We start from the raw sequence: 22,531 nt of genomic DNA, 5'->3' as shown, positions 1-22,531 counted from the left end.
CACGACCCGTCGGAAGGGGCGGAGCGATCTTGATGAGGAGTTTCCGGAAACTGTGCAAGAGTCTGAGTTGGGAGCCAAGACTTCCGGTGCGGTTTTTCTTTACGTGTTCGTAAAGTTCTTGGGTGTGAGAGCAACGAGGGTTCCGGATTGAGATCGTGCTTAAGACTTCCGATTCCCATTTGCACTTGGGTGAAGCGGTTAGAGCTGAAAGGGAAAGGCTGGAGGCAAACAATTTAACTCAAATATCTGGGAGCGATTTCGCGCAGTGCAAGACACTCCAGGACTTGTAGTTCCACTCCGGGGAACAGACTCGCCTGACAGCTGCCGGAAGTGAGGCTGCGCGGAATGGCCGCCGCTGCGACCATGGCTGCAGCCGCCCGGGAGCTGGTGTTGCGGGCCGGAGCCTCAGATATGGAGGAGGAAGAGGGCCCGCTGGTGAGAACGCAGGGCTGTTTCTCCTCCAGAGTCTCGTCCGATCTCCTCACGTCACATTCTCAAAGGTTTAGGCTGGGTTTAGGCACAATGTTGGGAGCTCGGCTGCTACCGGTGATGCTACCCGGTTTGGCTCTCCATACACCTTCCTGCAATCGGACCTGAACCTGAGCGGGGACCAGAATGGCCGAGACTCAGGTTCTGGGGCCACAATTTCAGTTAATCTCCAGATGTTTGGGCAGAATAGAGAAGCAGTGTAGAGTAACGGCTAGGAACATGGCCTCTGGAGTTAGATTGCTTGGGTTCTAATTCCATTTCTGCCACTTACACTGTGTGTCTTTGGGCAAGTTAACTAGTCCCTCTGTGCCATCACTTTCCACACCTATGAGGTGAAGAAAATAAGACCTGTATAGGTTGTCGGTTAGGATTAGGCAAATGAATACAAATAAGATGGCACCTGGCATGTAGGTAAACACTATAGGTTAGTTGGCATTTCTAGAAAGGCTGGGGCTCCCGAGAGGGATGGTGATAGAACACCTAAGATAGCAGGAGTCTAGAGATCTTAAATTCAACTGCAGGTTCTGCTCTGTCCTCTGCATCTCCTAATTTTCCTCATTTGGTCACCTCCGCCCTTTCTGGGTTGCCTGTCTGCTGGTCATATTCCCTGCCCATCAGCCCCAATCAGTAAGACTGAGACAATATGAGGCTTTTGGAATTTTTGGACTTAGTATTTACCTATGGCTCCCCAGTGAAAGTCCTTCTCCCCCACTTGAAGGGTTGGTGATTATCCCATTGTATTTTGTTCTCCCCCTTGCTTTCCCATTAACCTGTCCCTCTCCAGGAGGGTGGTCCGGGTCTTCAGGAGCCATTGCAGCTTGGAGAGTTGGACATCACCTCTGATGAATTCATCCTGGATGAAGTGGATGGTAAGTGATGGCACGGGGGTGGGGGGATGCAGTTCCTATAACCTGAGAGGCATGGGGGCTGGAAGTACTAGGGCAGGGGTTAGTGTGCGGATATTCAATGTGGGGATGGAGCTGTGGAGGAGCTGGATGGACCCTTATGATGAACTTCTATTTGCAGTTCACATTCAGGCGAATCTGGAGGATGAGTTAGTAAAGGAAGCTCTTAAAACGGTGAGGTTTTCCACTATACTAATCTGTCCCTCCACTTACCCTCCCCTCAGAGAAAAGAAGAAAACAATCTCTTGCTCTTCTAATACCACCTTGGTATCTTACTCTCTAGTCCTTCGTTGACTCTGTTCCAGCATCCCTTCACTGACTCCCTCCTGACCTGTCATGTTTCTGTCCTCCCAGGGTGTGGATCTCCGTCACTATTCAAAGCAGGTTGAGCTGGAGCTACAGCAGATTGAGCAGAAATCCATTCGGGATTGTATCCTCCAGCAGAGAAAAAGGGTGGTGTTATTAAAATGGGCATTTTGGGGGGGATGGTGCTGACAGCCCAGCTGGGGCTGCCATCTTCTCTCTGAGGTTTATGTCATCTCAGGGAGAAATTGGAGGGGTCCTGCGGGTCTGAGGATCTCCATCTCCACAGTGAGGCCCCTTGACTTTTTGTGAGTCAGATATCCAAGAGAGTGAAAACATAGCATCTCTGCACAACCAGATCACAGCCTGTGATGCTGTCCTTGAGGTTAGTAACCCTCATAATCCTGAGCCCAGATCATGGTCTCTGGGACCTTTCTTTACATCATCAGCCTCCGGCGGGGACAGTTAGAGTCACTTTCAGGGTGACCTCAGCAGCCATTTTTGTTGTTGCCGCTATGACTGGTGTTATTTGCCAGTGACCTTTCAGGTACCTCTTCCCTTATCATCCACTACCCTCGGACTGATAGATACTGGAGATTTTACCAAGAAACTTGGGTGGCCCCCTCGTCCCCTACCAACCCTTCCACCTTCCCCCAGCGCATGGAGCAGATGCTGGGAGCTTTTCAGAGTGATCTCAGCTCCATCAGCTCTGAGATCCGGACACTGCAGGAACAGTCAGGAGCCATGAACATTCGGCTTCGAAACCGCCAGGCTGTCCGGGGGAAACTCGGGGAGCTTGTCGATGGTCTGGTGGTGCCCTCTGCTCTGGTCACGTGAGTCATCAGTTTGAAGGGGCATAATGTCTGTACCAAGTAGATGGGCTGGAGCGACCTACCCTACTTACCACATGGGTCTCCATCACGTCACTTCCAGAAACTGATGAGTGGGTTGACAGCTCTTCCTAACCTTGATGCAGGCTTTAGGCATCAAAGATTAGGAATCATCCAGGGTTGGGCGTAGAGAAGGGGGTCCAAGGCTTATGTGGGTGGTGGAGGTGTGTGTCTCTAGGAACAGAAAACTTTGTATGTGTGTCCTGACTCTATGATGCAGTGTAAGAAGGGAGAGGAGACAGAGGCTGGATGCCAGGGGTATGGTTTAGAGTCTAGGGGTGTCTGGGTCTCCCTCCTCCCCCATCCCACCCCTCCTTGCTCCCCAGGGCAATTCTGGAGGCACCAGTCACAGAGCCCCGGTTCCTGGAGCAGCTGCAGGAGCTGGATGCCAAGGCAGCTGCAGTCCGAGAGCAGGAGGCTAGGGGCACAGCGGCCTGTGCAGACGTCCGAGGCGTGCTCGACCGGCTCCGGATCAAGGTGGGGAGGGGGGTGGATACCCTAGAGACTACTCAAACCAGCCTCCCTGAGAAGTCCACCCTGAATTGCCCTGGCAAAGCTCATTGTAGCCTGTGCCCAAGAGCTTCACCTTGCCTTTACCTAGCAGAGCACATCTCTGGGTTCCCCTGAAAGTCTTAAGAAATATCAAAGAGATATTCTCTACTCTTCCTTCTTCCATATCCAACATTTGTTCCTTCCCTCAGTAATTTCCAAACAGTGAGGTTGCAGCTTCATGCCCTGTGTTTGGTCCCCCATGTCTAGGCAGTGACGAAGATCCGAGAGTTCATCCTTCAGAAGATCTATTCCTTCAGAAAACCAATGACCAACTATCAGATCCCCCAGACAGCCCTGCTGAAGTACAGGTTGTCGCCCAAGCGAAGGGCTGGGGGTGGCCTCGGAGCCCTTGAGCAGCCCAGCGTGATGCTGGGCATCTTGGGCCGTCAGGGAGACTGACTGGTCCCTGGCATCTCCAGGTTTTTCTATCAGTTCCTGCTGGGCAACGAACGGGCCACCGCAAAGGAGATCAGGGACGAGTACGTGGAGACACTGAGCAAGATCTACCTGTCCTACTACCGCTCTTACCTGGGGCGGCTCATGAAGGTGCAGGTGAGGCCACGGAGGGAGAGGCAGTCCTGGGCCCCTGGGCTGCGGGGAGGGGCAGCTACGGGGCAATGGGGGACAGGATAAAAAGACAGTTTTTTCTTGCACTTTGGGAAGCGATGGTTCCCAGTTCTCTCTGCTCTTTTCTCTAGTATGAGGAGGTCGCTGAGAAGGATGATCTAATGGGTGTAGAAGATACAGCCAAGAAAGATATCCTGGAGCTGAGGGGCCCTCATGCTGGGTCTGGAGAGTGAGGGGGCTTCGGGCTCCAGCCTCCAAGGCACTGCTGCTTACCTTTTTCTGTGGGACCAAAACCTTTGAGAATGTGATCAAGGCTGTGGCCTCCCTCCCCAGAAAAATGCACAAATCATCTTGACACAGAGTTTTGCATATGATGTTAGGGGTTGTAGAGGCTCCTTAGGGCACATTCACCGATGTGAGGTGAAGTGGGGCCCCAGAACTGGGAAAGAGGGACCCTGGGGCTGTGTCTGGCTGCTGGGGGCCCCTGGAGGTCCTGAGTCTCTGACCTTCCATCACAGTTGTGATGTGACTGTTTTCCTTGACTCTGACTCGCCACGATTCTTCTCAAAGCCATCCCTCCGCAGCAGGAACACCATCTTCACCCTGGGGACCCGGGGCTCTGTCATCTCCCCCACTGAACTGGAAGCTCCCATCCTTGTGCCCCACACCGCCCAGCGGGGAGAACAGAGGGTAGGAGGAGGAGCAAGCCTTAGCCGACGGGGTGGGGGTGGGGGGCGGGAGAACTCCGAGTACAGACCTCAGGGCAAAGCTTCCCCCACTGCAGGCCCGTGGGAGTCCCCTTCTCCAGTCACCCCAGTGTTCTGTGATAAGAGGGTTGGGACCGTTGACTTAGGGTGTAGAGAGGGGAGAGGTGGGTGATGTGTCATGAGGCAGGTGTGAAGGGGGATATGGGAGCAGCAACAGCAGGTGGAGGCGGCGTCTTCTCGTGCCCCCCTCCCCCCACCTCTCCAGTACCCGTTCAGGATGCTCTCTCGCAGCCTGGACTAGGGGTGGATGGGGAGGGTCTCCTGAGCTCCCATTACCCAGGTTTGCTGATTTCCCAGCTGTGTCCATGGACTGCTGGTACTGGGGTCCATCCCGTCTGTCTCTTTTCTTACCCCTTCCATCCTAGTATCCTTTCGAGGCCCTCTTCCGCAGCCAGCACTACGCCCTCCTCGACAACTCCTGCCGTGAATACCTTTTCATCTGTGAATTCTTTGTTGTGTCTGGCTCGGCTGCACACGACCTCTTCCACGCAGTCATGGGCCGCACGCTCAACATGACCCTGGTAGGCTCCCTCGCTCCCGGGCTCTTAAAACTCTGTCCCCAGTTCTTGTCAGCACCACAGTGAGGTCACAGCCCTGGGGTTACTGAAACCAGGATCCCTTCATTCTAAAATGCATGAGCCACGTCCTTGCTGTGTGATTCCCCATGAAACCATCAAAGCTTGGGGTCCCAGAGGCTCCTGGGGACACACAGGTGACAGCACCTGAAAACTCAGGGGCCCCTAAACCTTGGTGCTCAGCCCTGAATTCTGCTATGATGGGCTTGTGATCTTAGATCTGGGGAGCGAGGCTGCAGGACCACCCGAGTGGCCAGTGGGCAGGGAAGGAGGGAGCATTTCCCATTTAGATCCCCTCCCCAGTGCCACGTCCCCAGGGGAGCACAAGCATCTGTCCGTGGCCACTGGGAAAAGCAAAGTAACAGATGCTCTCTTCCAATCCCCTGCCTGTTCCTAAATCACAGAAACACCTGGAGTCTTACCTCACTGACTGCTATGACGCCATTGCTGTTTTTCTCTGTATCCATATTGTCCTCCGATTCCGCAACATTGCAGCCAAGAGGGATGTTCCTGCCCTGGACAGGTCGCTGAGTTCTGGTCCTTGATGTCCCACTGGCCTTGAAACCTTTGGTCTTGCACCAGCCTGCCCTGACCCGTGGGCTCCTCCTGACCTGAACCATTGACCCTGTTCCCATTTGTCTGTCTAGAGGCAGTACTGCTGCTTCCAGACGCACCTTTCACACCCACTCCAGCCTCCACCAGCTATCACCTGTCGATCAGGGTTCCTGCACACACGCCCTCCCCCTGGCCCCCACCCCTGATGTTCCTTGCCAGATCTCTGATTCTGATCAAGCCCACAGGTACTGGGAACAAGTGCTTACCTTGCTGTGGCCACGGTTTGAACTGATCCTGGAGATGAACGTCCAGAGTGTCCGCAGCACTGACCCTCAGCGCCTCGGGGGGCTGGACACTCGGCCTCACTACGTGAGGGCGGGCAGGGGTAACGGGCCGTTCAAAGGCAGGGCTCGAAGCCTCGCTGCAGGGGTCACCCAGGTTCATGGTTGTGTCCATGGGCCTGGCTGGACAGCTAGCCACGCTGCGTGAGGGGCAGTCTGGGAGTGTGGTCAGACTCAGGGTGGGTTGGGCACTGTGGTGGGAGGGATTGGAGGTGGGAGTCACCCAGAGACCGGTTGGCCAGCTTCAAGGGAGTTGGGGGTTTCATGGGTTGGGCCAGGGGGTTGGCTTGATTTTTCTTCCTACCTTCTTTCTCCCAGATCACACGCCGCTATGCAGAGTTCTCCTCGGCTCTTGTCAGCATCAATCAGACGATTCCCAATGAACGGACGATGCAGCTGCTAGGCCAGCTACAGGTGAGGGGCGGCTGGGAGAGGTTTCCGAGCCACAGCGCTGCTGCAGGGGGCTGGAGTGTGAGGTGGGGGCCCTTGCCTGCTCCTGTCACCTCCTCCTCTCATTTTTTCAGGTGGAGGTGGAGAATTTTGTCCTCCGAGTGGCAGCCGAGTTCTCCTCAAGGAAGGAGCAGCTTGTGTTTCTGATCAACAACTACGACATGATGCTCGGGGTGCTGATGGTACCTGAAGCCCTTTCTCCTTGTCTCCCTCCCTGGAGAATTTGGGTTCCCCCCACTGCTCCGTTACCTCCACGAGGGCAAAGATCATTCTGGCTTTGTTTGGTATTTTATTCTTGCAGACTGGCACAGCGTCTGGCTATGTACAGTAAATGTGGGGAGAAGGGGATATTCTGACGTGAAGGGCAGCTTCTCCCCAAACTTGAGATTTCCATCTGTCTTCCCTTAGGAGCGGGCTGCGGATGACAGCAAAGAGGTTGAAAGTTTCCAACAGCTGCTCAATGCTCGGACACAGGTAGGGGTATGGGGAAGAGGAAACGGATAGTCCCATGTGCTGTTTAGTTCAGAGAGAGAGAGAGAGAGAGAGAGAGGGAGGGAGAGAGGGAGAGAGAGAGAAAGAGAGAGAGAGGGAGAGAGAGAGAGACTGTGTGTGTGTGTGTGTGTGTGTGTGTGTGTGTGTGTGTGTGTGTGTGTGTGTGTGTAGGGGCCGTTAGCTACGTGGGCCTCTCACTGTTGTGGCCCCTCCCGTTGCAGAGCACAGGCTCTGGACGTGCAGGCTCAGCGGCTATGGCTTACGGGCCTAGCCGCTCCGCAGCATGTGGGATCTTCCCAGACCGGAGCACAAACCTGTGTCCCCTGCATCGGCAGGTGGACTCTCAACCACTGCGCCACCAGGGAAGCCCTTCTTTTGTACTTTTTTAATGATATACCTACCACACACCTTGGCAATAAACCCCACCTCATCACCCTGCGTCTCACATAGAGGCACGTCTTGACCTAAATGTTGTCTTTATCATGCCCTGGCTTTTAAAAATACAGCCATAGGGACTTCCCTGGTGGTCCAGTGGTTAGGACTCTGTGCTTCCACTGCAGGGGGCATGGGTTTGATCCCTGGTTAGGGAACTAAGATTCCACATACCGCATGGTGTGGCCAAAAAATAAATAAATAAATAAAGAGCTATAGGTATGCAAAAACTAACTATTTGGTTTTGGGTTTGAGTGCCATAAAAGCAAGAATCACAGGATTATTTCATGCATAATTTTTCTAGTATTGTCCTGTTATGACATATGGCTGTAGCTCGTTCTTTTTCACCAATATAATGTTACATTGTGTGAATATAACAGAGGACATTTGGATTATTTCCAGTTTCTTGCTCCTGTGAGCATTGTTTTATGAACAATTATGTCTTCTAGCACACATAGATATATCAAAAGTTTTATCAAGAATCTCTCTTGGGGCTTCCCTGGTGGTGCAGTGGTTGAGAGTCCGCCTGCTGATGCAGGGGACACGGGTTCGTGCCCTGGTCTGGGAAGATCCCACGTGCCGCGGAGCGGCTGGTCCCGTGAGTCATGGCTGCTGAGCCTGCGCGTCCGGAGCCTGTGCTCCACAGCGGGAGAGGCCACAACAGTGAGAGGCCCACATATCGCAAAAAAAAAAAAAAGAATCTCTCTTGGAGGTAGGAGTAGGCTTGCTGCATCTAGAGAACGCTAGTATTCAACTTTATGAGACAATGCCAAATTGTTTTCCTAAGTGATGGGACCAGTTTATTCCTTACCTGAAATGTATAAGAATTTTCAATGAGTCATATTTTCTCCAACATATGATAGATCAGACTATCTTTGCCTTTCTGGTAGGTGTCACTGGGAGCTTGATTTGCATTTTCTTGATGACTAATGAGATTGAGCATCATTTCAAATGTTAAGTAACCATACAAATTTTTCTTTTCTGTAAAATGTCTGTCAGCATTTGACCTTTTAAAACTTGGGCTGTTTGTGTTTTTCTTATTGATTTATAAGAGTTCTTAATACATTTACCTACTAATCTTTTGTTGATTGTATAGGTTGCAGATACCTTTCAGGAGGTGTTTTATCTTTTAACTTTTTTTTTTTTATTTAATTTTATTTAAAGAAATTTTTTTGCCCACTCTGCGAGCCTTGTGGGATCTTAGTTCTCTGACCAGGGATCAAACCCAGGCCCTCTGCAGTGAAAGTGCAGAGTCCTAACCTCTGGACTGCCAGGGAATTCCCCTTTTTACTTTTTCTATGTTGTCTTATGATGAACAGAAATTTCTAATTGTAACTTGATGAATTTAATGATCCTTATTTTTGTGTCTTGTTTAAGGAATCCCTAATTACCCCAAAGCCAGAAAAATATTATACTTCATTTTCTTCTTAATATTGTAGAATTTTGCTTTTTACTTTTAAGCCCTAAATTTACCTAGAATTGATTTTTGTGTATGATGTGAGGTAGGAAACTATTTTCTGTTTGGAAAAATGATTGGCCTAGAACCATTTATAGGAAGTCCCTTTCTTTCCCCATTTGATCTGTAGTCCTGTCTCTGTCACACAGCAAAACTCCACAAACATGTGCCTCTTGCCTCTAGTCTATTCCACTGATCAATTTGTCTACCTGCAAAACAGTTTTAATTATCATGCTTTTAGGACAAATTCTCCTACCTTCTTTTTTGTTTGTTTTTTGTTTTGTTTTTGGTGGCACCATGCAGCTTGTGGGATCTTAGTTCTGCAACCAGGGATTGAACCCATGCCCCTGCAATGGAAATGCGGAGTCCTAACCACTGGACTGCCAGGGACTTCCCTCTCCTACCTTCTTTTTCATCATTATCTTGAGTATTATTGGCCTTTTGATTTTTCATGTAAATTTTATGATCAGCTTATAAGTTTTCAGAAAAGCTCATTAATGATTTTGAATGTAGTTGCATTGATCAGTTTAGAAGAATTGATACTTTTTGATATTGAAACTTCCCATCCAGGAACATGGCCCCTCTCTACATTTTTAAATATATTCTTTATTGTCTTTTGATAACCTTTTATAGTCTTCAGCACAAAGATATTGCAAACCTTTTGTTAGAATTGCTCCTAGGTAGGTGTAATATGTAGCTTTAGTCCTACTAGGAATACATAAATCCTTCCCAATTCTTTACCTTTAATTTCTTATGTCTTTGATCTTTTACTCTTCTGGCCAGGACCTCTGACAGTTTAATAGTTGAATAATATCCTGTTCCTGAGTTTAAAAGAAATGCTTTTATCATTTTCTCATTAAGAGTAATGTAGATGTAGGTTTTTTTGTAGATGCCCTTTATCAGGTTAAGAAAATTCCTTTTAATCACTCTTGCGCTAAGAGTTTTTAATCATAGTTTTTCCTACTAGAAGTAAATCTACATTTATTTAGGGATAATTACTAAGAATAATACTAGGAATTACTAGAAATAATAACTACATTTTTTTTCTCTCTGTTTGGACTTTATTCTTTTAGGATTTGTCCTTTAAATAAACTGTTGTTCCTTAAATATTGTGTTTTAAAAAAGAAATTTACTTGTTTGAAGTGGTGTGTAGAAATGCTGTTGATTTTTGTACATGGATTATATATATAGCCAGCCACCTTCCAAAATTCTTTTTTTTAAGTATCATTTTAACTTTTTTATTTTTTTAACTTATTTATTTATATTTGGCTGTGCTGGGTCTACATCGCTGCGTGGAGGCTTTCGTGTCTTTCTCTGGTTGCGGCAATCAGGGGCTACTCTTCATTGCGGCGCGCGGGCTTCTCACTGCGTTGGCTTCTCTTGTTGTGGAGCATGGTCTCTAGTCGCGCGGGCTTCAGTAGTTGTGGCACTCGGGCTCCATAGTTGTGGCTCATGGGCTTAGTTACTCTGCGGCATGTGGGATCTTACTGGACGAGGGATCAAACCCGTGTTCCCTACGTTGGCAGGCGGATTCTTAACCACTTCGCCAGCAGGGAAGTCCCCTAAATTATTTCTAATAATATTTTTGGAGGTGTGTGTATGTTTCTTTGTAGGCGTTCATCATCTCTGAATTGTGACAGTTTTATTTCTTCTTTTCTGATCCCTGTGTATTTAATTTCTCTATGTCTTTATTCTCTTACTGCATTGGCTAGTACCTCCAGTACAAAGCTGAATGGTTGAATAGAAGTGGTGATAGTGAGAATGCTTATCTCTTCCTAATTTTAAAAGGAGTGCTTTCATCATTTCCGCATTAAGAGTACTGTTGTTGTAGGTTTTTTATAGATATCCTTTATCAGGTGAAGAAAATTCCTTTCGATCCCTAGTATGCCAAAAGTTATTAATTTTTAAAAAATCATGAATGGGTATTGAACTTTTAATCAAGAATGTGTGCTTTTTCTGCATACATTGAGGTAATCATATATTTAAGTTTTAAAAAATCTATTATGTCATGGGTGGGATAAATTAGGACTTTGGGATTAAGATACACACAACTATATATAAAATAAACAGCAAGGACCTACTGTATAGCACAGGGAACTATATTCAGTATCTTGTAATAACCTATAATGGACAAGAATATGAAAAAGAATGTATATATCTATCTGTATATATATCTATATCTGAATCACTTTGCTATACACCTGAAAGTATCACAATGTTGTAAATCAACTATACTTCAATTAAAAAAAAATCTACTGTGTGGTATATTACATTTGTAGATTTTAGAATGTTAAACCATTCTGGATTTGGTCTAATTCATATGGAATTTTTGCTTCTCTGTGCAGAAGTGAGATTGGCCTGTGATGTTCTTTTCTTGTACTTGTACTTGTGTGGTTTTGGTACCAAAGTCATACTGGATTTGTAGAGGAAGGTGGGAAGGAAGTATTTCTTCATTCTTTTTATTCTGAAAGAGTTTGAGATTGAAATGATCTCTTCCTTGGAAGTATCTTAGAACTTGCCAGCACACACATCCAGGAAGATTTAAAACTATGAAATTCCTGAGCTTCCCTGGTGGCACAATGGTTAAGAGTCCGCCTGCCAATGCAGGGGACATGGGTTCGAGCCCTGGTCCGGGAAGATCCCACATGCCGCGGAGCAACTAAGCCCCCGCGCCACAACTTCTGTGCCCTACATCCTGTGCCCCGCAACAAGAGAAGCCACCGCAATTAGAAGCCCACGCATCGCAACGAAGAGCAGCCCCTGCTCGCCGCAACTAGAGAAAGCCCGCGCACAGCAATGAAGACCCAACACAGCCAAAAATAAATTAATTAATTAATTTTAAAAAAAACTGTGGCACTGCCATTTAAAAAAAAATACTATGAAATTCCCTCTAAGTACTCCTTTTATTGAGTTCTGTAGGTTTGAATATGTAGCATTTTTATTATTCAGTTCTAAGAATTTTTATATTTCAGTCATTTCTTCTTCAATCCATGAGATTTTTTAGAGGAGTGTTTTTTTTTTTTTTTTTTTTGCGGTATGCGGGCCTCTCACTGTTGTGGCCTCTGCCGTTGCGGAGCACAGGCTCCGGACGCGTGGGCTCAGCGGCCATGGCTCACGGGCCCAGCCGCTCCGCGGCATGTGGGATCTTCCCGGACCGGGGCACGAACCCGTGTCCCCTGCATCGGCAGGCGGACTCTCAACCACTGTCCCACCAGGGAAGCCCTAGAGGAGTGTTTTTAAATTTCCAAAAGTAGTTTTTTATCTTTTTGTTATTAACGTCTAACTTAATTGCATTGTGGATGGAGAATGTGGCCTTTTGGTACTGAATATTTGAAATTTGAAAATTTTTTGAAATTTATTTATATTTGCTTTGGCCTAGGACACGATCAACTTTTGTAAATGTCCAATGTTTTTATAAATTTTTTAATTTTTAAAAATTTATTTGGCCGTACCGGTTCTTAGTTGCGGCATGTGGGATCTAGTTCCCTGACCAGGGGTCGAACCCAGGGCCCATGCATTGGGAGCACAGAGTCTTAGCCACTGGACCACCAGGAAAGTCCCCCATGTATGTTTGAGAAGACTGTGTATTCTTTGATTGTCAGGTGTGGAAATCAAGCTCTTTAATTCTGATGTTCACATCACCTATATCTTTACTGATTTTTTTTGGTCTACTTATCAGTAGTTGAGAGAGAGGTTTTGAAATTCATAAGTTTATCAGTTTTTCACTGCAGTTTTTTTTTAACATCTTTAATGGAGTATAATTGCTTTACAATGGTGTGTTAGTTTCTGCTTTATAACAAAGTGAATCAGCTATACATATACCTATATCCCCATATCTCTTCCCTCTTGCATCTCCCTCCCTCCCATCCTCCCTAACCCACCCCTCTAGGTGGTCACAAAGCCCTGAGCTGATCTCCCTGTGCTATGCGGCTGCTTCCCACTAGCTATCGGTTTTACATTTGGTAGTGTATATATGTCCATGCCACTTTCTCACTTTGTCCCAGCTTACCCTTCCCCATCCCTGTGTCCTCAAGTCCATTCTCTTGTAGGTCTGTGTCTTTATTCCCATCCTGCCCCTAGGTTCTTCGTGACCTTTTTTTTTTTTTTTTTTTAGATTCCATATATATGTGTTAGCATACGGTATTTGTTTTTCTTTCTGACTTACTTCACTCTGTATAACAGACTCTAGGTCCATCCACCTCACTACAAATAACTCTATTTCGTTTCTTTTTATGGCTGAGTAATATTCCATTGTATATATGTGCCACAGTTTCTTTATCCATTCATCTGTCGATGGACACTTAGGTTGCTTCCATGTCCTGGCTATTGTAAACAAAGCTGCAGTGAACATTGTGGTACGATTCTTTTTGAATTATGGTTTGCTCAGGGTATATGCCCAGTAGTGGGATTGCTGGGTCATATGGTAGTTCTAGTTTTAGTTTTTTAAGGAACCTCCATCCTGTTCTCCATAGTGGTTGTATCAATTTACATTCCCACCAACAGTGCAAGAGTGTCCCCTTTTCTCCACACCCTCTCCAGCATTTATTGTTTGTAGATATTTTGATCATGGCCATTCTGACTGGTGTGAGATGATATCTCATTGTTTTGATTTTGATTTTCATTACTCTAATGATTAATGATGTTGAGCATTCTTTCATGTGTTTGTTGGCAATCTGTGTATCTTCTTTGGAGAAATGTCTATTTAGGTCTTCTGCCCATTTTTGGATTGGGTTGTTTGTTTTTTTGATATTGAGCTGCATGAGCTGCTTGTAAATTTTGGAGATTAATCCTTTGTCAGTTGCTTCATTTGCAAATATTTTCTCCCATTCTGAGGGTTGTCTTTTTGTCTTGTTTATGGTTTCCTTTGCTGTGCAAAAGCTTTGAAGTTTCATTAGGTCCCATTTGTTTATTTTTGTTTTTATTTCCATTTCTCTAGGAGGTGGGTCAAAAAGGATCTTGCTGTGATTTATGTCATAGAGTGTTCTGCCTATGTTTTCCTCTAAGAGTTTTATAGTGTCTGGCCTTACATTTAGGTCTTTAATCATTTTGAGTTTATTTTTGTGTATGGTGTTAGGGAGTGCTCTGATTTCATTCTTTTACGTGTAGCTGTTCAGTTTTCCCAACACCACTTATTGAAGCGGCTGTCTTTTCTCCACTGTATATCCTTGCCTCCTTTGTCATAGATTAGTTGACCATAGGTACATGGGTTTATCTCTGGCTTTCTATCCTGTTATTTATCTATATTTCTGTTTTTGTGCCAGTACCATATTGTCTTGATTACTGTAGCTTTGTAGTATAGTCTGAAGTCAGGCAGTCTGATTCCTCCAGCTCTGTTTTTTTCCCTCAAGACTGCTTTGGCTATTCGGGGTCTTTTGTGTCTCCAAACAAATTTTAAGATTTTTTGTTCTAGTTCTGTAAAAAATGCCATTGGTAATTTGATCTTGATTGCATTGAATCTGTAGATTGCTTTGGGTAGTATAGACATTTTCACAATATTGATTCTTCCAATCCGAGAACATGGTATATCTCTCCATCTGTTTGTATGTCTTTAATTTCTTTCATCAGTGTCTTATAGTTTTCTGCATACAGGTCTTTTGTCTCCCTAGGTAGGTTTATTCCTAGGTATTTTATTCTTTTTGTTACAATGGTAAATGGGAGTGTTTCCTTAATTTCTCTTTCAGATTTTTCATCATTAGTGTATAGGAATGCAAAAAATTTCTGTGCATTAATTTTGCATCCTGCAACTTTACCAAATTCATTGATTAGCTCTAGTAGTTTTCTGGTGGCATCTTTAGGATTCTCTATGTATAGTATGATGTCATCTGCAAACAGTGACAGTTTTACTTCTTTTCCAGTTTGTATTCCTTTTATTTCTTTTTCTTCTCTGATTACCATGGCTAGGACTTCCAAAACTATGTTGAATAATAGTGGTGAGAGTGGACATCCTTGTCTTGTTCCTGATCTTAGAGGAAATGCTTTCAGTTTTTCACCATTGAGAATGATGTTTGCTGTGGGTTTGTCATATATGGCCTTTATTATGTTGAGGTAGGTTCCCTCTATGCCCACTTTCTAGAGAGTTTTTATTATAAATTGGTGTTGAATTTTGTCAAAAGCTTTTTCTGCATCTATTGAGATGATCATGTGGTTTTTCTTCTTCAGTTTGTTAATATGGTTTATCACATTGATTGATTTGCATATATTGAAGAATCCTTGCATCCCTGGGATAAATCCCACTTGATCATGGTGTATGATCCTTTTAATGTGTTGTTGGATTCTATTTGCTAGTATTTTTTGCGGGTTTTTGCATCTATATTCATGAGTGATGTTGGCCTGTAATTTTCTTTTTTTGTAGTATCTTTGTCTGGTTTTGGTATTAGGGTGATGGTGGCCTTATAGAATGAATTTGGGAGTGTTCCTTCCTGTGCAATTTTTTGGAAGAGTTTGAGAAGGATGGGTGTTAACTCTTCTCTAAATGTTTGATAGAATTCACCTGTGAAGCCACCTGGTCCTGGACTTTTGTTTGTTGGAAGATTTTTAATCACAGTTTCAATGTCATTACTTGTGATTGGTCTGTTCATATTTTCTATTTCTTCCTGGTTCAGTTATGGAAGCTTATACCTTTCTAAGAATTTGTCCATTTCTTCCAGGTTGTCCATTTTACTGGCATAGAGTTGATTGTAGTAGTCTCTTAGGATGCTTTGTATTTCTGTGGTGTCTGTTGTAACTTCTCCTTTTTCATTTCTAATTTTATTGATTTGAGTCTTCTCCCTCATTTTCTTGATGAGTCTGGCTAATGGTTTATCAATTTTGTTTATCTTCTCAAAGAACCAGCTTTTAGTTTTCTTGATCTTTCGATTATTTTCTTTGTTTCTATTTCATTTGTTTCTGATCTTTATGATTTCTTTCCTTCTACTATCTTTGGGTTTTGTTTGTTCTTCTTTCTCTAGTTCCTTTAGGTGTAAGGTTAGATTGTTTATTTGAGATGTTTGTTGTTTCTTGAGGTAGGATTGTATTGCTATAAACTTCCCTCTTAGAACTGCTTTTGCTGCATCCCATAGGTTTTGGATCATCATGTTTTCATTGTCATTTGTCTCTAGGTATTTTTTGATTTCCTCTTTGATTTCTTCAATGATCTCTTGGTTATTTAGTAACGTATTGTTTAGCCTCCATGTGTTTGTGCTTTTTACGTTTTTTTCCCCTGTAATTGATTTCTAATCTCATAGCGTTGTGGTCAGAAAAGATGCTTGATATGATTTCAGTTTTCTTAAATTTACTGAGGCTTGATTTGTGACCCAAGATGTGATCTATCCTGGAGAATGTTCTGTGCGCACTTGAAAAGAAAGTGTAATCTGCTGTTTTTGGATGGAATGTCCTATAAATATCAATTAAATCTATCTGGTCTGTTGTGTCATTTAAAGCTTGTGTTTCCTTATTAATTTTCTGTTTGGATGATCTGTCCATTGGTGTAAGTGAGGTGTTAAAGTCCCCCGCTATTGTTGTGTTACTGTTGATTTCCTTTTTTTATAGCTGTTAGCAGTTAGTTGCCTTATGTATTGAGGTGCTCCTATGTTGGGTGCATATATATTTATAATTGTTATATCTTCTTCTTGGATTGATCCCTTGATCATTATGTAGTGTCCTTCCTTGTCTCTTGTAACAATCTTTAAAGTCTATTTTATCTGATATGAGTGTTGCTACTCCAGCTTTCTTTTGATTTCCATTGGCATGGAATATCTTTTTCCATCCCCTCACTCTCAGTCTGTATGTGTCCCTAGGTCTGAAGTGGGTCTCTTGTAGACAGCGTATATATGGGTCTTGTTTTTGTATCCATTCAGCAAGCCTATATCTTTTGGTTGGAGCAATTAATCCATTCATGTTTAAGGTAATTATCAATATGTATGTTCCTATTACCATTTTCTTAATTGTTTTGGGTTTGTTTTTGTAGGTCCTTTTCTTTTTTTGTGTTTCCCACTTAGAGAAGTTCCTTTAGCATTTGTTTTAGAGCTGGTTTGGTGGTGCTGAATTCTCTTAGCTTTTGCTTGTCTGTAAAGCTTTTGATTTCTCCATCGAATCTGAATGAGATCCTTGCTGGGTGGAGTAATCTTGGTTGTCGGTTCTTCCCTTTCATCACTTTAAGTATGTCATGCCACTCCCTTCTGGCTTGTAGAGTTTCTGCTGAGAAATCAGCTGTTAACCTTATGGGAGTTCCATTATATGATATTTGCCATTTTTCCCTTGCTGCTTTCAATAATTTTTCTTTGTCTTTAATTTTTGCCTATTTGATTATTATGTGTGTCGGCGTGTTTCTCCTTGGGTTTATCCTGTATGGGACTCTCTGCACTTCCTGGACTTGGGTGGCTATTTCCTTTCCCATGTTAGGGAAGTTTTTGACTATAATCTCTTCAAATATTTTCCCTGGTCCTTTCTGTCTCTCTTCTCCTTCTGGGACCCCTATAATGTGAATGTTGTTGCATTTAATTTTGTCCCTGATGTCTCTTAGGCTGTCTTCATTTCTTTTCATTCTTTTTTCTTTATTCTGTTCCACAGCAGTGAATTCCACCATTCTGTCTTCCAGGTCACTTATCCCTTCTTCTGCATCAGTTATTCTGGTATTGATTCCTTCTAGTGTATTTTTCGTTTCAGTTATTGTATTGTTCATCTCTGTTTGTTCTTTTATTTTTCTATGTCTTTGTTAAACATTTCTTGCATCTTCTCGATTTTTGCCTCCATTCTTTTCCGAGGTCCTGGATCATCTTCACTATCATTATTCTGAATCCTTTTTCTGGAAGGTTGCCTATCTCCACTTCATTTAGTTGTTTTTCTGGGGTTTTATCTTGTTCCTTCATCTGGTACATAGCCCTGTGCCTTTTCATCTTGTTTGTCTTTCTGTGAATGTGGTCTTTGTTCCACCTGCTGCAGGATTGTAGTTCTTCTTGCTTCTACTCTATTTCTGTTTTGTAGACAAGTTCATTTGTACCATATTAGATTCCACAAAAGATTTTTAAGTGGAAGTAGTTTATTTTTAAATGGAATAAAAGTTTCATTTTCACCTTACCAGATCTTACTATTTGGGTTGGGTTTTTTGTTTTTTTTTCTTTTCCTATTTTAATTCCTCCCTTGCATTGTTTTTTACTTGTTTGTTTTTTCATTTTAACTCTGTGTTTTGGGAAATTTCAAATGTACATGCTATATAGAGGATAGCATGGTGAACTCCCAGGGGCCATCACAGATCTTCAACCAATAACAACTCACAGACAGTTTTGTTTCATCTGTATCAACACTCACTGTTCATCCTTCTCCCACCTGTCCCCGCTACCCACAGTGATTTTGAATTTAAAAAGTTTTTTTTTTTGTCTGCATTGGGTCTTTGTTGCTGCGCGTGGGCTTTTTCTAATTGTGGTGAGCGGGGCTACTCTTCATTGTGGTATGTGGGCTTCTCATTGTGATGGCTTCTCTTGTTGCTAAGCATGGGCTCTAGGCACACGGGCTTCAGTAGTTGTGGCGCTCAGGCTCAGTAGTTGTGGCACACGCGCTTAGTTGCTTCACGGCGTGTGGAATCTTCCCAGACCAGGGATCGAACCCATGTCCCCTGCATTGGCAGGCAGATTCTTACCCACTGTACTACCAAGGAAGTCCCTGAATTAAATCCTATACATCCCTATCACTTCATCTGTATCAGGATGTGTTTTAAAAACCACAATACTTTATCACACTTGAAAAAAATGATCACTTTCAGGGAGTTCCCTGGTGGTCTAGTAGTTAGGATTTGGCACTTTCACTACAGTGGCCCAGGGTCAATCCCTGGTCGAGGAACTGAGATCAGCCGTGTGGTGCAGCCAAAAAAAACACTCTCAAAATAGCCAGTATTCAGGTATCCCCAGTTATCTCATAAACAGTGGTTCAAGTCAGGATCCACATGCGTCCATACATGTCTCTCTTTTTTTTCACATGTCTCTCTTTAATCTACAGATTTCCCTTCCATCTTACCCCCCTGCCCCGCTCTGCAATTTATTTGTGGAAGAAATGGAGTCATTTGTCATGTAGAATGGTGTACAGTCTGGATTTTGCTGACTGCATTCCGTGGCATGCCTAAACCGTTCTTTTTTCCCCATAAATGTGTAATTCGATGGAAAGATTTGATCAGGTTCCAATTAGATTTTTCTTACAAGGCTATTTGAGAGGTAGTGGTGTGTACTTCTATCAGGGGCACATAATGTCGTCTTGGCTCTCTTTTTGCCAGTAGCATCAATGATCACTGCCTAGACCATTAGATTTCTGTACTTATCAGTGTCTCAAAAATTTCCATCTCCTTATCTGTCTGGGCTGCCTTCTGAGTCAGTTCTTTAATTATAAATTCCAATTTGCTCTATCATGCTTCCAGGTATTTCTAATCTGCGATTTAGCCAGTTAACTTTTTAAAAATTTTTAAATCATTTCTTTAAAATTCCATTTTGTTTCAAGTCCTTCCATTCCTAATCTTGTTAATTGGTCATGTTTGTGTCTGTACCTTTAACTTCTTTGAACAGTTTTTATAGAATGTACAGCTGCTCTGTATCTGACAGTTCTAACATTGGCAGTCTTTGGAGGTCTAAGTCCATTGCTTATTGTCTGTGCTGACTCTCGTGGTAGCTTGCTTTCTTCTGTGACTGGTGATCTTTGAGTTCTTTTCTTGGTCTTAAGCAGTCATAGGGGCCTAAATTGGGATCGAGGAGATTTCAGAGAAGATTTACCTCTCCTTTTGCAATAGCTGAAAGATGCCGTCCACCTGGGTCTACATTGGCACCTCTTTGAGGCTCTTGTGAGAGACCAGGCTCAGCATCCCCACTCAAGGCTAGCGTCAGGCTCAGCTTCCCGATAGCAGAGTTGCCATGGCCACTCGCCTTCTGGTAGCCCTGTCTCTCCCAGTTGTCCACTTCTCTGGTTCCAGCCCTCTGCTCCCAGCTCAATTTTTTTCAAATGTAATTAAAAAAAAATTTTTTTTTGAGGAGGGTAATCCTTGGAGATTTCCCCTACTTCTTGTGAGTCTGGCAGTGTCTTAAAGTATATGACCTTTGCAGAGTTTAGCTGTTCTGTTATGGGAGTTTTCTAAGGACCAAGTTGGGCATGTGCCAGAATTGGGGAAAATCTGCCAACACCAGTAAACTCAACTCTGTACGTGTGTATGTTTCTACAGGAATTCATTGAAGAATTGCTGTCTCCCCCCTTTGGGGGTCTGGTGGCATTTGTGAAGGAAGCTGAGGCTTTGATTGAGCGTGGACAAGCTGAACGACTTCGAGGGGAAGAAGGTCTGAGAATGGGGTGCTTGTGATGGGGTTAGTGGAAAGGTGAATGGAAAAGAAAAATTCAAGGATGCAGATTACATGGGGAGGGTGTCGAGCAGGAAAGAGTGGGTTGGGAGAACACTAGGAAACAGGGCTTGCATGGTGAGGATGGCTATGCCTTGGGGAAGACGTAGAGGGATCAAATATCACTTAGCCGTGATCTCTTTCCTCCTACTCTCAGCCCGGGTTACTCAGCTAATCCGTGGCTTTGGTAGTTCCTGGAAATCATCAGTGGAGTCTCTGAGTCAGGATGTAATGCGGAGTTTCACCAACTTCAAAAATGGAACCAGTATCATCCAGGTGACCTGCAGTTCCCAGTCCCCACTCCCACCCCACCCCATCACTGATTTCCCCCCCTCTTTTCTCTGGGCTCAGAATCATACAAATGACCCTTGATCTTCAACTACTAGCTGTGCCCGAAGTTCTGGATAAGCCCTAACCTGACTCCTATCATCATCCTTAGCACCACCCCAACTCTCATCTCTGTGACTTTCTCTGAGCAGGGAGCGCTGACCCAGCTGATCCAGCTCTATCATCGCTTCCACCGGGTGTTGTCTCAGCCGCAGCTCCGAGCCCTGCCTGCCCGGGCCGAGCTCATCAACATCCACCACCTCATGGTGGAGCTCAAGAAGCACAAGCCCAACTTCTGATGCGCCGGACCCTGGGAGCCGCCAGCCCTCTCCATGGACTTCTGTGCCCCATCCCATACCCTTCTTCACCTGGGGGCCCCCTTCCAGTTCTTCCCTTGCCTCCCAGGTCCTTGACATGCCTCACCCTTCCTTCATTCCCAGGACCCTCCTCATCAGGATAAGCTGAATCCCTTTGGCTTTCAGAATCTCCCATGTCTTCAGGTTTCCCAGGACCACTTCCTCCTGGGCTTCCAAAATGACCTTTATTATTTTTCCAGTTTTGTCATTCCTCTTTCCCTCCACTGCCCCACCCCCAGGGCTTTTTTCTTCTCCCAGTAAAACCTTCTGGTTCACTGAGCTCTTGTCACCATGTTATGAGGTGTGAAGCCTCGACTCTTCGAATTGGTGTGGCAAGGGGAGACTGCCTCATAATGGTTGATTTTTTTTTTTTTTCCCTTAAACTGAGTTCTTTTCTGTAGCTTTTTGACCTAAGATCTCAGCAACTTGAACACTAACCAGTCCCCTCCTGGCTTGAGAGTTACACCAAGGTCAGTCTGCAGAAAACAATAAATATTTAACATAACACTCTTTTCCCATTTCTTTTCTCCTTCCTCCTGGGGCCTTCAAGTAGCCCCATCTCTGCTCCAGGGTCATCTTTGCTCTCTGACTACCTCCTGGGCCTACATCCCTTCTGGTGGGTGTCCAGAAAGTAGGGGCACATGGTTACCTCTCACCCCTAGCTACCTCAGGCCAAAAGAGTGGCTGTAGTGCTTTTAGGGTGGAGACTGTTTCATGAGTAACCAGCCTGGTGGAGGAAATGGCCCTGGTTAAGATGGCAGATGCATCAAGGGCTGTGCCACCTTGGGCACTGTCCAAGGTCTGCCTTGGCTCCCTGACACCAACACCAGCTCTCTTTGCCTCCTGCCTCCTCAGGCTGACCCTGGGATTGCCTCCTCTCCTTCAGTGTCAGCTCCCTAGCTCCTCTGATGTGGTTGTCACAGCCACTTGCTAGAGGGCTGCGGTACCCACACCACTGGGGCATTAGTAGGCCAGGTTTGCAATGTGACCATCTCATCCATTTCTATGACTCGGCGCCTGCCTGCTGCCGCTGCCTGTACACCTCGTTTGAACTGAGACTCTAGACTGGGGAGACATGGGGGCGCCTTAAGTCCTAAGGGGGAAGGCCTGGGCAGTCAGGGGAAAATGGTAATTTGGCGACGCTTCCTCCGCCCCTATGGCCTAATCATTCCCTCCCAGGCCCCGCTTCAGCAGTCTGGATGCAGGCCCAGCCCGCCCGCGGAGGCAGAGAGAATAAGAGTACAAAGGGGTCCCGCGTGTGGCCTGAGCGCGGGTGGCTGAAAGCGAGGACCGCGCATAGCGAGGCAGAGCTGGACCGGTTTCTAACGGCGGGCCCTGCCGTTGGCTGCCGCCGGGGGGGTGGGGGTAGGGGGGGTGGGGGGGTGGGGTGGCAGGATCGCTGGAGCCGCTTTCTCCGGCTCCCGCCGTTTTGGGGTTCCGCCCCATCTCTGAGAGCAGCGCTCTGATTGGCTTTGGGACCCATATCTCTGAGCTTCAGTCTCAAGGACTGAAGAGCCGGGGAGGGTTGCAGAGATGGTGGGGACTGAGGGCGGCTTCTGACTGTCTCAGACGCCTCCGGGGCAGAACCAGGACAGTGTCCTTAACTGACCTCACCCGGTGTCACCACCACTTTCCCCCTCCACTCGGAGTCCTTCCAGGTTTACCCTGCCTGACTCTTCGTCCCAGACATTCCCTGAGGCCTGCCCAGTGCTGGGCGGTGGTGTGCTGG

The 22,531-nt window shown here is 45.3% G+C and overlaps 1 protein-coding gene across 3 annotated transcripts; it reads left to right on the top strand.

Annotated features, from left to right (window-relative positions):
* The first annotated feature begins 138 nt into the window (after positions 1-138).
* VPS52 (VPS52 subunit of GARP complex) lies at positions 139-21,309 on the top strand. 3 transcript variants are annotated; one of them, XM_065884655.1, is made up of 20 exons: positions 139-435; positions 1,274-1,358; positions 1,516-1,568; positions 1,749-1,824; positions 2,015-2,082; positions 2,355-2,530; positions 2,914-3,064; positions 3,347-3,447; positions 3,559-3,691; positions 3,838-3,895; positions 4,263-4,396; positions 4,839-4,994; positions 5,453-5,571; positions 5,849-5,972; positions 6,263-6,358; positions 6,469-6,576; positions 6,803-6,868; positions 19,948-20,059; positions 20,277-20,395; positions 20,599-21,309. In XM_065884655.1, the coding sequence occupies exons 1-20, from the start codon at positions 346-348 to the stop codon at positions 20,743-20,745; spliced, it is 2,172 nt and encodes a 723-aa protein (XP_065740727.1). In that variant the 5' UTR covers positions 139-345; the 3' UTR covers positions 20,746-21,309. The 3 variants fall into 3 exon arrangements, with proteins under 3 accessions (XP_065740727.1, XP_065740730.1, XP_065740728.1); XM_065884658.1 differs by lacking the exons at positions 139-435; positions 1,516-1,568 and having other exon boundaries at positions 1,293-1,358; XM_065884656.1 differs by lacking the exons at positions 139-435; positions 1,274-1,358; positions 1,516-1,568; ... (2 more) ...; positions 3,838-3,895; positions 4,263-4,396 and having other exon boundaries at positions 2,358-2,530; positions 20,599-20,745.
* The last annotated feature ends 1,222 nt before the right edge of the window (positions 21,310-22,531 follow it).

Source organism: Phocoena phocoena, chromosome 10 (genome assembly GCF_963924675.1).
Source record: "Phocoena phocoena chromosome 10, mPhoPho1.1, whole genome shotgun sequence".
Taxonomy (NCBI): Eukaryota; Metazoa; Chordata; class Mammalia; order Artiodactyla; family Phocoenidae; genus Phocoena; species Phocoena phocoena.
The sequence above is the reverse complement of the archived record's forward strand: the minus strand, read 5'-3'. Positions and strand labels throughout refer to the sequence as shown.